The 15384-nt window shown below is 40.7% G+C and overlaps 1 protein-coding gene across 3 annotated transcripts in view; it reads left to right on the plus strand.

The window, feature by feature from the left end:
* The window catches only part of PLPPR1 (phospholipid phosphatase related 1), a 582239-nt gene that overhangs the window by 543147 nt on the left and 23708 nt on the right, over window positions 1-15384 (plus strand). For all 3 annotated transcript variants that reach the window (XM_044386778.3, XM_057313626.1, XM_026506124.4), the window contains one exon: window positions 7849-7981. In XM_044386778.3, coding sequence (XP_044242713.1) covers window positions 7849-7981 — 133 coding nt within the window. The remainder of the gene's footprint in view (window positions 1-7848; window positions 7982-15384) is intronic.

Below are 15384 nucleotides of genomic sequence, written 5' to 3' on the forward strand. Positions count from 1 at the left end.
TCCACATGTCGTATTCCCAAGCCCCAAGTGTCAACTTTCTGGAGTTTGATTTTACACTCTGCCTGGTCAGGTTTTTCACAGAACTGCATTGAGTTTTTGTTACCATTGTTTATTCCTTCCTTAAACCCAGTTTCCTGTTTTCACTGGAGTAGAAAGAAGGCAGGATCCCTCTGGGGTGACTTGTATGATATTAACTAATGTCAGTTTTCAAAAAAGTAGCTCAACCTGGACTTTTCCTTGGTTTTCTGTGCATTCTCAAGCACATTAGCCATAGGAAAACCTAGCACCTTCCACTGCTGTGTGTCCCTGTGGATGGGCATTAACAACCCCACTCACGGCTGCAGGGACGCACAAGAAAGGCACAAGGGAAAAGACTCTGCCGAGCGTTTGACCTGTCATTTCCTATTTCTCCTTTTGTGCGCTGCTGTCGGAACAGATCAGCATCATGTTGAGGCAAAGCGTCATGGGATACACGGCACAGGGACCGGCCACTGCTGTCTCGGGTCTTCAGGAAGGGGCAGAGCTTGGGGGATTTATTGTGCGCAGAACTGTGTACCAAAAGTGGTGGCCCACGCTTCCAGGAAATCTGCAGGGCGCATTCTAGCCAGTGTGGAAACCCTGGATGACTACTGCCTCTGGCCTCCTGAACAAACTTGTACATGCGGAGTCCGGGGCAGAGAGGCTATTTAGATAAGAGGATTTAACTCAGTGGAGAATCTGATTTACCTTTATTTTAAGTCAGCCCCAGCACCCCAAGGCATGAGAAAATGGCTGTTAAACCTTTTTCTTGGCCTCGCAACAAAGTGACAAGGGAGTATTTAGTATCGAAGCAGCCGCTCGTTTGATGCCGAGCCCGCGAGACTTGAAACAGCTCGCAGTCTGCATGCAACTGTGCAGGCACGCATGCATAAGACTCATCTCGAATTTCCTAGGGGAGGAAGAGACAAACACAATTTTATAGAAAGGCACAATCGGGAGGAAATTGTGAATCTTCTTTCGGGGGGTTTCCGGGCTGTAAGCTCTTGGAGTGAATGTAAAAGCCCAAAGCACAGTGTGGAACAGAGCGGGCTCTCAGTAAATGCGAGTCTGTTGGCTGGCTGACTTGGGGCGCAGCTGCTGAAGCAAAGGAGGCTTTGTGGGGCCTCCCGCTGCCTCCGAATCTGCCTCTTCCAGGTTCTGCACAATCTCATCCGTTGAAACCCCTTTTAACACTTGATAATTCACATCTTTTTCCCTTTTGTACATGATCACATGACTTCCTTTTCGGTTTTTTTGTTTGTTTTTTGCCATGAGTACATTATTTTGCTGCTGTTGATGTTAATATACTGAGTCTTTATAATTACATTTTTTTCTGGGAAAGATTTATAGGTATACCCATTAATGGTTGTGGATTAAAAAAAAAAAAAGACTTTAAAAAATGTGTTTCCCATCTTCTTTCTATGCTGCACATGAGCGCTCTAAATTCTTTCGCAGGTTTTCTCTTCCCTCACATCATCCCACAGATAGACTTGCTTACCATCTTTGAGATGCCCTTCTAGTGATTGCTGATGATTGTGTTAAGGAGCTTTGATAATTTGCTTCTTGAGAAGACTCTTTGCCTGAAAATACATGCTGGTCAATTTAGTTATGCACTTTACTCTTTACTGAGAGCAGTATTCTACATAACCCATTTTAGATTGCAATTTCTTTGATATCCACTGTCCAGGAAAAAAGGCATAAGAGACCACTATGCTTTGGAAATAGAGCATACTGCCTTGGTGCTACATTTTATAACAGGTATCAACTGAAGACTGCTTTCTGAATGGGTAGTTGTGGCCCCTGGATTAACACCAGTAGGGAGGCTCCAATCCACAAACACTTATTATCCCAGTTGCTGAACAATTTTGAAAATGCCATCATGCTAATAGCCTTGCCTCTATTGAAGCCTTGATCTGTAAAAGGCATAAGAAGTGTCTAGAGCTGAATTCCTTTCTTACACTTAGATGTAATTAAAGCAGAAATCAAGAGCTCTTGAACCACCCAGACAGAGCTCAGCAGCTGAGAGGACCGGGATGCCTCTGCAGATCTGTGCTGTCTATGGCCTTCACTGGGGAAGATTAGAGCAGAACGTGAAGACACTGGCAGCCAGGATTGGCCGCACAGTCTGTACATTTTAAATTCCTGGGTCAGTAAACAAAATCTGCAAAAGCCATGCCTGCCCGTCTTGGAAATGCTGACTATAGAAGCCTCTCAGTATTGGAATATTGGAAGCATCCAAAAATCCCTGGGACTGAGAGCCCTGAAGCCATTGAGATACAAATATTGGGAAGTGTACAAAGAACCCTCTCCTCTTCCTCAGAGTGTAATACACAGAAATCCCGGAAAGGGGGCCTCCAGCCTCTGCTGTCCTTTAGGAACCCAAGTGACAGAGATACCAGGCAACAGGATGATTCTGAAGTAGGCTGTATCCACTTTGCTTAAGGGAAGATTACTTGGTGACGTCAAAGTCCCATGGGATTTTGAAAGTGAACCAAGGCCCTGGAGAGTTTAACCAATGAAACAGATTGAAGCCCAATTATGTGACTTTAGTTTCCCTTAATCAGCCCTCTCTTGTCAGTTCCTATCATAAAGGCAAAGATGTTGGGGCTAGAAAAGCACAGTAGAGGTCTTCTTGTCCAACAGATGAGAAACTGAGGCCCAGAGAGGTCCAGCGACTGGTCTAAGATCAAATACCTGGTTAGGGGCAGAGCAGAGCTAGAGTCATACTGTGTTTCCTTACTCCAGGACTAGAGACAATGATTTTTTTTAAATCATTCTCAACAGACATTCTTGCCTAGCTAGGCCAGGAAGTAAAGACAACAAACATTCCTTGAGCACCTACAGATGCTTTGACATACATTTTTTTAATACTTTCAAGTATTTTCTGATAGCTATTACCCTCGTGTTCAAAGTCATGAAAAAAGAGAAAAACTGGGGCTCAGAAAGGTTCAATTACTTGCCGAAAATCACACATCAAGAGAGGAAAGAGCTAAGATTTCAACAGCCCACATTCAAGAGACAGCAGTGGCTTTGATCTTGCCAAATACCAGAGCCACAACCAGCGTTATGTGTGAACCTAAAACACATATTGCAGGGGTTCTAGACGCCCTTTTCAGTAACAATCACATACAACATGCAATGAATCCCCCTTACAATATGAGATTGCAATACATTTCCAGTGACTATTTTTTTCCTGCAAACTGTTTTTATTTTGAAATCTAAAAACTGTCCCCTAAATATTTTGCATTTATACCATTTATTTATCACTTTCCAGATCTCCTGTGTTTGAAACACTGTGAAGAAGTGAAGTTTAAAAGATAACACACCAAGGGGCTCCTGGGTGGCTCAATCTGTTAAGGATCTGCCTTCAACTCAGGTCATGATCCCAGGGTCCTGGGATGGAGCCCTGCCCCGCTTAGGGCTCCCTGCTCAGCATGGAGTCTGCTTCTCCCTCTGCCCCTCCCCGCTGCTCATGTGCTCGCTCTCTCTCTCTCTCTCTCTCTCTAGCTCTCGCTTTCTCTCAAATAAATAAATAAAATCTTAAAAAATAAAGCACACCGAACTGATGCACCACATTCCAGGAGTATTTACTTCTTTGCCATTTGGGTTTATATACCTGAAATACAGCTTTATCAAGATACAACAGTCATCTTCATTACTTTAAGTACATTTACTATTATCTAAATGTCTTACATCACATGGGGTTGTAGCCAGCATAGCTGGGGGATAAGAAATGCACCAATGGAATTCATTTGCGGTTCATTCTTTGCCAGATCTAGAGCTTGGCCTTGGTCATTTCTCCCCAGAGGGTATTCTCATTTGCTGTGAGTGATATGGTGTTTGTCAGCCAACAATCAGAAAGGCCACAATAGGGCAGCCAGGGCCAAACACCTGGAGAGTCCCACATGTCCCAGTTGCTTTCTGAACAGAGGGGTAGATAGAGGCAGAGTGTGTGTGTCAGAGACACAGATGGAGGAACCCAGCCATTGCCAAAACCGGAGTCATTAACCTACCACCATGTACAAAATGGTGTTCAATATGGGCTGGAGGTCTAGCAGGAGAGAAGAGAGACCCCTTCCCTTATCAAGCAGAATTCTCTCTCTCTCTCTCTCTCTTTCTCTTTCTCCAAGCATAACCAGGCCCTAAATGAGACTATGGGACCCAGTAGATGGACAAAGTAAGGTCAGTAAAATACAGAAAAATGAATATCCATGAAGCCCACTCACTGGGGTCTGAGCACCGGGTTGTTTCTTCAGGAACCTTTATGTCCATCACAGTCTTTACTGAAAACCAGGAATATTTTCCTACCTTTCAGTTATAAATTGACCCCCTTCCTCCCTCTCTTTCTTCCTTCCTTTCTTCCTTATGTAAACATTTATTGTCATTTAATATATTCCAAGCATTATGTCAGTAACCAGATATATAAGTTAGTATATGTCCTTGCTCTGTTTTTTTTTTTCTTTAATGCTTCATACCTTAATTGGAATTTGAATATTATTGTCCAATAGTAACAATTCTTGTACTGCTTATTACCTTTGACACGAGGGTCTTAGGATTGACTGATGGACATTTTATTTGAGCCCCATACCCTTTCGCATGACAAGTTTTGCTTGGTGTGGTATGACTTGGAGCGATTTTGTTGACATTTTTATGTGGGTATATGTGTGTGCACATGTATATCATTAACAAGAATAGCTTGTGTGTAGATTCTCTCACGCATTTTCTTGCTTTCTTTGCCCTCATGTGTGAGTAGTGGAAAACTTCACTAAATGGAGAATTTCTAGAATGTGCACATCTCTTTCCTATGGAGTGAGAATGTTTGGGGCTTCTGAAATGGCTAAGGCAAGCAATGCTTATTTCTTTTCACATTTATCCTTCTGTGGTTATCACCCTCCGTCCCATTTCCCTGATTTACTTTGTAATCATATGTCATTTCATGACAATACATGGTGTATTTATTAGTTTTTTGTGCCCTCCCTACACATACATACACACTAGACATCTGTTCACGACTCTGCCTCCGGTGCTAAAACAATTCCTAGCAGAGTGGGTGCTCCCTCTCCAGAACTGTTGAATGCAAAATGAGTGTGTGAGTGAATTTAGTTTAGAAGAGATAATTCACTGTGGATTACTTAGCCCTTGGTTTTTATTTAATCTTAAGCGATGCACCAAGAATGGTGTGCTTTCTGGTGCACATTGTCAATTTCCTGCGTTGTTTGTCTTCAGAGAAATTAAGGTCAGAAGATTCTATCTGTAAGTAGGTCCTCTAAAGATTCAGTCTTTTATTCATTCAACAAATATTGATTGTGCCTACAATATATCAGTCCCTGTTCTAAGCACCATACAAGGAATGGCCGAAGTCCTTCCCATAAGGACATCATAGTCAAATGAAGAGGGACATACAAACAATAATTGCAGTTAATTGGGTAGATGTCAGGGTAGAGATCTGTATAATGTGTTGTGGGGGCAATGACAAGACAGGGTAACCTCTTTTCCTGAAGGGATCAGGTAAAGGCTTTGGGGAAGGTAGTGACATTTTCACTGGGTCTGGAAGGTTACATGATAGAAATTGTTTTGTGTTCTATATAATCTACCTCATTAAACCTGTATTCCAAGAGACCTTCATTAATCTGATATGCTTAATTCATTCAGCATTGAATAACCACTTCGTACCTTACACCGGCTAAGCCCTGGGGGAGTATAACCAAGGATAAGACAGACAGGACACCCCATGACAAAGAACAACAATAATAATATGTAACCGTTTCTGTAAGAAATAGAAAAGAGAAACACAAGGTAAGAAGTCCGTGTATAACAAGAATGTCTGAGCTGGTCTGTGGAATCAGAGAACGCTCCCTCAAGGAACTACTATTTCACGTATCCAAGCATGCGTGAATTTATCCCCATCTGTTCACTAAGAAAAAGAACAGCAGTGCAGTTCCATCATATACACTAAGGACAAACAAAACCCCTTGGCACCTTACTTTAGCAGAGATACGTGGTACTAGAAAAGACCGAAGGCTGAGTTCTTAAAGCTATTCAAATATTTGTCCATGGCACAGCATCAACTCATTGTTAATTCCAAGGGACATTAGGCACAAAACATTCCTAAGTCTGAACAGCCTGCCAGTGTGGTACATGCCATTGTGTGCCTGTCAGACCCTGAGTCCTGTCTCCTCCCGCCAGTGTCCCATCCCATTCTGACTTGCCCTCATTCTGTTTCCATGACACCATTCTGTCTTGTATTTTAATAGCATATGAGTTTTTTAGTATTTAAAATACATTACACTTGTCTTGTCTTCTATGTTCTCAATATTAAATCCAAATTCAACAACTATTTTTACTGAGTCACTACCAAGTAAAAGTGTACATAGTTAAGATGAAGGCTCTGGAACCAGGTCTTCTTTGCTTCAGAGCTGGGCCTTGTGACTTACTAGCTCTGACCTTGGACAAATTATTTAATCCCTCTGTGCCTCAGATGTTGTGTTTGTGCAATCAGGATAACACGTGCACACGGGTTAATGTGTAATGGCCACGCTCTAGTGATGCCTCCGCTACTGTCCAACTATGTGCGGCCAAGTCCCTGAGACCTTCAGTTTCCTTGCTCGTAAAGGGGAAAATATCTGTAAACGACGCCAGTTTAACAATTCTACAGTTTAATTTCCACACCCATGTGCCATTCATGATATTGTCATCTTTATGCATCGAAACAGATATTCCCTAATGACAGGAGGAATGTGAGGAAAGGGGGAACTCTTACAGAGTGATGAAGTTTATCTAACACCATAAATGTGTGCCTACCAAAGAAGAACATCTGTAAGGTCACATTCTTCCAGGGAAATGTTAAAGTTGGGATGAGGAAAATAAAAATGGCATATGACGTGGTGGAAAGCGTGAACTTGGGAACTTAATTGTCCTGGAGACCAGTGCCAGTGCCTCCACATGCCAGATGTATGCTCTGGCGGGCATTGAACTTTCTCTCTTCACCAGTAAAACAAGGGTAATAATACCAACACTAGGGGCCTTCTGAGCGTGAAAAATACTATGATGAAGTACCTGACACCTAGTTATCAATAGATGATGGTAATTAGTAACTTTATTCTTCATTGATGGTTCTCAGTCTTCACCTGTGGCAGAGTTGGTGACAACTTACCTCCTGCCAGTTCCTTATTTTAAACAGGAATACACCACGCTGAGTGCTGGAAGCATAATCAAGAAACAGAAGATGTGGTCCCTGTCTTCAGGAAGCTTGCAGTCTACACAAAGGCATTATGATTTATATGGTAATACATACATATTCATTCAAGATAACGAGAGAGGTGCCAGTTATAAAGAAGGGACGGTCAGCCAGTTCACAGTATGAGAACATGTTCAGATAAAGATCATCGGGTAAATAATGTATTGCCATATAACGAAGTAATAATTCATCGCGATGGGTGCTTATAACGCCTTGTCGGGCACATGCTGTCCCGCTCATTTCTCGTCACTGTAGCTCACACATTCAGTTAAAGGGATTCAGTCCCAGCATGAGTGAGCCTTAGCACAGATTCTACTGCAATTTGTTATTGCGACTTACGTTTTTATATGAACTTGGAATTTAACAGGATCGCCTGAAACCTCGCCAAAATGATCGATTATTGCCATCTCTAATTCTTTTGAAAAATTAAACACAAACTACTATTTAACCCTCTATCTCTGCAGCATGACATCTTTTAAAAGGATCTGGAGCCTCAAAAATTTGGGTTTTGCTTTTGGTTTTTTTAAAGCCACTGGTCTCTTTTATTAGACTGTTCTCTCCAACTTGACATTTCTTAAACATTCCTTCTCCAGATTTTTATTGGTGAGATATCCATGTATTTCATAAAGTCAACCAGAGAATCTCTGATTGCCCAGGAGAAAACCATTCTGACCGGAGAATGCTGTTACCTGAACCCCTTACTCCGAAGGATCATAAGATTCATAGGTGAGTACAAGAGCATGCTGAACCGAGCCCTCGCTTCCAAGTACAATCTACTAAACTTACTACAGATGAACACACTTGATAGAATAAACTAAGCTATGGAAGCATCAACTTTAAAAGCAAGGGTTCCTTCAGGGGTTTTCCAGGAAGTGCAAACATTGAACCTGATCATAGTGCCAAGTCCAATTTCTCATCCTTGAAGTGAAGCAGGACTTATTCAATTATCTTACAAATGATTTCAACTTGGATTTTTTTTCCCCTACACAATATTTATCTGAGATTCCCTCTGGACATATATTTTAATATTGACTAGATATTGTCCTATACCCTTTAACTGAGTCTGGTGAGAGTGTGGGGGCACAGCAGGGGACACCAATAAAATGAATTTAGAAATAATGAAATTTCCTGACAAAGATTTTCCATCCAGTATAATTTTGTTATGCAGGGAACTCTACACAAAGTATGGAAGATCTAACCCATCAGATTCTGGAAAACAGTGCCTTTCCAAGGTTGGAAAACAAATAATTTTATTAGTGTTCATGATAAGAAATAATTAAGGCATGTTCTATATCTCTCCTTCTAGGATTTTTATAAAAACATCTGAGGTGATGTGGATAATGATTATGGAATGGGAGTGAATATGTATATGGGAATAAGTAGGAAATAGAGTTTGCAGAGTTCCCACACAATAAATACTCGGTAAATAACCATTACAGTGTTCAAAGGAGATCTTACAAATATCTACTGACCAGATCTTCATGGAAGCCAGGATAAAACCCCCAAAGTGTGAACATGGCTGGTATTAAGATAAACCTACAGAATTGACAGCTGAGAAAGTGAAGGCCAAAATACAACAGCCTCTCAACTCTTGGTTATCTTTAATCCTGTTTTTTTCCTGTTGTAGAAAAGGTTTGAATTTCCTCAAGTCATAAGCAAATGACCACATTAAAATTGAATATGCAAGAATTTCTGTGACTGGAGTGGGAATGAGGGAAGTGGTAGAATGGGAAGCCTAAGAAAATCTAATTTAAAAGAAGCAACTCTTAACATTAAAATAGTCTTCAGGGCTGCCTGGGTAGCTCAGTCAGCTGAGCTTCTGCTCAGGTGACGATCTGAGGATTCTGGGATCCAGCCTCCCCTGTCGGGCTCCCTGCTCAGCAGGGAGTCTGCTTTTCCCTCTCCCTCTACTGCTCCCCCCTGCTTGTGCATGCTCATGCTCTCTCTCTCTCTCTTTCAAATAAATAAATAAAATCTTGAAAAATCTATTCTTCAGCATGTACTGATGGTATCTGCAGAATGAGCTGTGGAAGTCTGCAGTGTGCTCACTGACTCATCCCTGGTCAATATGATGTCACCACTGTCTGTGAGTTCACTCATTCCAAACAGTGGTGCCTTTCAAAGATGTCCAGGGTTTGGTCACTTCCCACCAAAGTGGCTAGGTAACAAATCATCAAGGAGAAAACAAAAGGAAAGAAGAGAATCTTTATTATACAGGATGGTGGACTTGACACTTCATAGACATTATTTCATTTAATCCACCCAACACCCTGTAAGGTCATTTATAATCCTAATTGTACCGATGAAGAATCTGATATAGAATGGGATAAAGTCACTTTTCCCAAGGAGTGTGAGAGTGTATCTGTCTGTACACACAGTTACATAATTTGATTCAGAGAAGAAGATTTTATGATCACTGTCTGATCGTATAATTAGAGCAAGTTATTCAGAGCAGAAGGTTACTAGCTTACAATGAACTGGAGATATCGTTAAAAGTCACTGTTGTTCTTCCTTGGCAACGATAAGGAAAGAATCTGGGAGAGTCCAAAGACTAGCAATTTAACTGGCATTTATCATGTACATAGATAGACGTGTCTCTGTGCATTGTCAGGGCAAGACTTGGTTCACTGAGGAATATCAGAAGGTGCCCCCCCCCCCCCCCAGTCCAGGAGCGAATCCTTCAGATTGCCTGTGGTGGTACCTGAAATTCCTACTGGAGTCAGTGCATTGAACTGAGGTGTGGCTTCAGGAGGACGATTAAAGTAGAAACGTCTCACCCTAGGGGAGCATCAAACTCCCATTTTCATAATCACTGACCCATCAGTCCACTGGAGTCTATCATAAGCTAACAGAGCTGCTGCTCACAGAGATGGGACGCTTGTGTGGCGAGACAGCCAGCAGGTCGCATGCAAATCCTGGAGAATGAGAGGAGAGCCTCGAATGGGAAGGGGGATTGCTGAGTACAGAAGCACTTCCTTCATGCTTTCCCTCTTTTGTTTTATGGCACCAGGATCTTCCCAGTTGCTTAAATCAAAATCCTAGAAGTCACCTTAAGCTATCTATCTAAGAACTTGTTAGAAATGTACATTCTGGGGCCTCTTTCCATACCTACCAAATCAGAATGTCTGGGAATGGAGCCCAATGATCTGTGTTTCATGACCAGTCATCCAGGTGATTCTGATGCACTCTGAAGTTTGGGACCCCCAGGTATAGGCCAGTGAAATGTCTTGCCCTGTAAGTAGTCCCCCTATATCTCGCCTTGCAGTGTGGCTCCAGGCACCCCAGGCCCACAAAAATATCTTCCATTGACCATTTTGCAGATCTTTCCAGAGCCAAACTATGATCAAGTCATTTCGCTGCTTAAATTCTTTCAGAGCATTCCTGCTGTTTTGAACAGTGCGATGCTTATCCCTGGTTCCTGTTCACGTGCTGCTCCTACTGCCTGGAGTACCCCATTGCCATCCTGTCACCCTTAAAGCTGACGGTCCTACTCAACCTCCAGAACACTGCTTACACATCACCTCTTTACCAACCCAGACAGCTAGCAACCTCTTCTCCCAGGCCCCCACTGAGCCTGTATCTTTTATAGGCACTTACCAGACCCCTGTAATTATATAAGTCTGTTACTCCTATTACTTTGTCATCCTTTGGACATCCTTTGGATCTTTTCACTTGATACCAACAGCATATTGCAAAATGCCTGCCACACAGTAGGATTTCAATAATTTTTTTTGATAAGTAAAGAACAAAGATTAACTTTGTTAAATCACGGATTTGCCTAAAATTGCTTCCATAAATGCTGGTTCTTAAACATTCATTTGCCTCCTGTTTAATTAACGTTATTACCACTCTTCAGCTTAGCTCTAGGAAATTAAAGTACGTACATTAGGCAATTTCTAAGAGAAAGTCAGAGAAGTCTGTCCTAACTTCATATAGGAGAGTTGGAGGTGGGGGGAGGGGTCTATGTATTTTAAGAAGGGCAACTTTTTTGAGTTACTTTTTTTGAGTATCTGGATGAATGTTTTTTATAAGAAGAAAAAACATACTACTTAAAAATCCTTTAAATGGGGAGGTTTCCTTTGAAAAAAATAAGGCAGTAATCAAATGTATTAGAAACGTTATTGTAAAGAGCTTAATTTAGCCTAATAGCCACCAAAAATCATCAGAAAATGCCACCTGTTTTAGGTAACTAGAGTAATTAAGTTGAAATTGCATGACTTTCTCTTGCAGTTTATGTAATTATTCTAGAATCCATTACAAATAGTATTTCCCAACAAATATGATAGCTTCTCATTGCAGAATGACCAGTGAATTAGCAAAATATTTTTAAACAAAGTAATGCTTTATGCTGTCAAGGGTAAGGAAAAGCTTGGGGTTCCTGTACATTTCTGGCAGGACTGTATCCATATACCCTTTCTGCGTAGCACTTTGATGGTGTATTTCAGTAGCCTTGACAACAGCTATCCTTTTTAACCCAAAATTCTACTTCAAATAATTTATCCTAAGGAGATGATCATTAATGTAGATTAATTTTTATGGACTAAAATTATTTTTATAACAAATTAGAAATATGATACGCTTTTTTTCAAAATAATGCTAACACCATAAGTTGCAACTTCAAAAAATGCTATTTTTAAGAATTTTTAATGAAAGGGGAAATATTCATGATATAATGTTATATGAAAAAGTCAAGACACTACGAATCTGTAATTATTTCAAAATAAGAAGGATACAACATCATAGGGGTGTGTATGTGTGTGTGTGAGTGTGTGTATCCCAGCGAAGGAAGATTGAAGGGAAATACACTCACAGTTAACCTTTGTCATTTCTGAGTTGTAGGAGGATGGTTGAATAATTTTTATCTTCTGCTTTCTATTCTATAATTTCCAATTTTTATCATGAATATGTATAATTTTAAAATCAGAAAAAAGAGCTAAGCATCATTGTTTTTTTTTTTAAAGGGGCAAAGGGGAGGAAAAATAGGGGCAGGGTAGAAGCTTCCCAGAAAGTTGGCCAAGTCCTTTAACATCATCTTCAGTGTAGGAAGCAGAGCTGAGAGTGGCACCTTGGCTCTCCGTCTCCTCTAGTCTGGCTGGTGTGGACTTGAGCAGTATCCCCTCACCCCACCTCACAGATCCAAATTTAATGTTCAGTGAGAGAGTGGCAAAAATAGTGATGCCAAAGGGAAAACATTCAAATGAAGCCATCTCCTCCTGTGGATAAATACAAACTGTGCTGACCTTGACAGAGAGGATGGAATTGCTTTGATTAACAGATTCAAAAACAAATGGGTTTTCCCAAAGTGGTCCTTAGAAGAAAGATGCCCCGCCTCCCGGATGTAGGTTCCATCCATTTCTAAACTGTGGTTTAATTTCTCAAGTTGTGTTTCCATGATGTGAAAAGGGAGGAAAAGAACTGACTGAATTGACAAATTTCACCAACATTTTATAAAAACAAATGCAGTCAAATTAGTAACACGCATTTGGACTTCTCCCTTTCCTCATTGTTTCCTCTGCACTCCTTTCCCTCCCTCTACCATCTCTTTTGATGTTTGCACTAAATTGAACAAAAACAACACACAGATTTAAGTTCTCAAAAGAGAGAAACCCTTGCATTCTTTTTTCAGCCACAAAGACAAAATAAGAAAGTCACATTTTCCAAAAACTTCATGAAGATAAGTTTAGTTAAATCCTTTACATTTACTAATATACATGAGTAATCATAGCCTTGTAAATATCAGTTATTAAATAGTAAGTTTTTGGTTTAATATTGAAAAGTAATGAGTAAAAAGCATTAAAATTTGATGAGGGTTTTGATGTTGTTTGCCACATGGAAAGAAAACTAAATTAACTTTCCCTTCCTGAATAACTAATTTCTTTTAGGTTAAAGGAAAAAAATCATCCAAATATGTCAAGATTAGACTGTCTATTAGCAACTAAAAGAGCCCTGTCACCCAGAAGCTATTTATTATGGGCTTTCCATTTGGGATCACATAGTTGCTCCATAATTACTTATAATAAAAATTTAATTAAATACCAAGCAAGTCTTCTGCCATTTAGGTCAGGTCTAAGGATTCAGTGGCACTGGACAGAATAGAAAGTACTATGGTAAACAGTTAATTCATGTAACACTAATTAATTGCCATAAATTAAGTGTGATCTAAATGGAGCATGAATATTTTAAATGCAGCTTCAAAGGTCACAGTGTTTTATGGTCATAAGAATTGATACCCTGAGACAAGCTTAATGTCAGCCTTTTTGAGAACTAGAAAATCCTCAATTTTGAAAGTCACTTAAATGTACTTTATCTAAAAAGAGACTTAATTGGATTCAGTAAGTCCATTCCTATGTACATTCAGTATTTATAATTAAATTATAAACTGGAGGACTGATCATATTCATTCTACCTTCAACAAACAATTTGTTGGGCATCTACCATATAGTAAGCACTGATTAAATTGTTGAGGACATATTAGTGAACCAAATAGAGATTGATTTGCCCTCACCGAGTTTATATTCCATTAGTGGAAGCCAAGAGTTAACAAAATAAATAAGTAAATTATAGTGTTCATTAGAAGATATGTGCTATGGAGAAAAATAATATAGAAAAAGGAAATGGGGAGTTTGTAGGGGCAAATATTCAATTTTAAGTGGGGAGGGAGAGGCTGTCCTACAAGGAGAATTGTCTAGAGTTGGCAGTGACTTCCTAGCAGGACAGCAACCATCCCAGGAAACTAGGTGCCCATTGTGCCAAGTGTGAAGTTGAGGTTCCATTTTTTCTAAATAATAACTTGCAGTGCGCAGGCACCCAACTTTAGTCCTGAGACAGGAGGCTAGACCTTGACAGAAAAATGCCAAAGCAAGGGAGGGCATGGGCCTATGAGCAAATGGAGGTATTTCTGGAACTCAGCAATAGAAACCAGAGTTGAAGCTCGAGGATATACATCAGGAGGAGAAAGCCAGGATGGAACTTAGGGGGGAAATGGAACCCCCGTTTCTGGGCTTCATGAGCCGCCTAGCCACCAGACTTCGACACTGACATGTTTGGTATTTCCTTCTAGGGAGCAAAGATGCCAGGGGCTGTGTATGTTTTTGTGGGGAGTGGGGATGCTGTTGCTGGGAGCCCCGAATGACTAAAAGGCACAGCCAGACCTCTGCTCAGGTCTCCGGAAGTTGTGATGAGCCTGCCTGTGGTTGCTTTGCTCTGTGCACAGAACAAATATGCTCTCCTTTGAGTGTTATCCTCCATGAAAGAGAACATTCCAGACCACAACAAGACTCCTGATCCAGAACTCTATAGGTTACTCTCATTATCAAGAGGAAATTATTCAGTCATATGAGACTCTAGTGATCCTTCCCTGATGGCTCTCTCCCAGCACCAGTGTTTAAAGCCTAGACTCTAATAAAAGGACCGAGCAGATTGCTACTTTCTCAACACTTCGCCGAAGAGCCAACGCAGATTCATTGCAAAAGCAGTTTCCCAACCCCGGCATTACTGACGTGATGAGCCAAATCATTGTTTTCCACATAGGTCCTGTGTATGGTAGGACGCTCAGTAGCATCTCTGGCCTCTATACACCAGATGTTAGTAGCACCCCTGTCGCGCTAGTGACAATCAAAAATGTCTCCAAACACTGCAAAATGTCCCCTGAGAGCAGGATCACCCTCAGTTTTAAAGATTTAAGAAAACAAGTGTACTTCAGACTTTTGCTTAAAACATTATACTATATTTTTGCTCTGAAGATGTTACACACATCACAAAATTAGGCACAGTGAGATGCAAAAATACTGTCTGAATATTGGAAATGACTCCCAACAATTGATAAAGGGTGCTTTCAAAGTTTTTTATGTAAAAAATAAAATTTACTATCTGTACAAATATCAAATCATTACATTGCACACCTGAAACTCACATGTCAGTTATACCTCAATAAAAAGGCAGTGCTTTGGGAACAATTTAAATTATTGCATTAGAACATCATAACCATGATTAGGAAAGGCATCAAGCGGAGACAGCAGGTCAGTATCTGTCAGTCACTAACAGGGCTTGATGCCGGTCGGTGGTGGGAACGGAGAGGATTCAGATCACCAGCTTTGCTTTGGAAACTTAGGAACATGATCAGAAAGGGG

This window comes from Ursus arctos, unplaced genomic scaffold (assembly GCF_023065955.2).
Source record: "Ursus arctos isolate Adak ecotype North America unplaced genomic scaffold, UrsArc2.0 scaffold_18, whole genome shotgun sequence".
Classification (NCBI taxonomy): Eukaryota; Metazoa; Chordata; class Mammalia; order Carnivora; family Ursidae; genus Ursus; species Ursus arctos.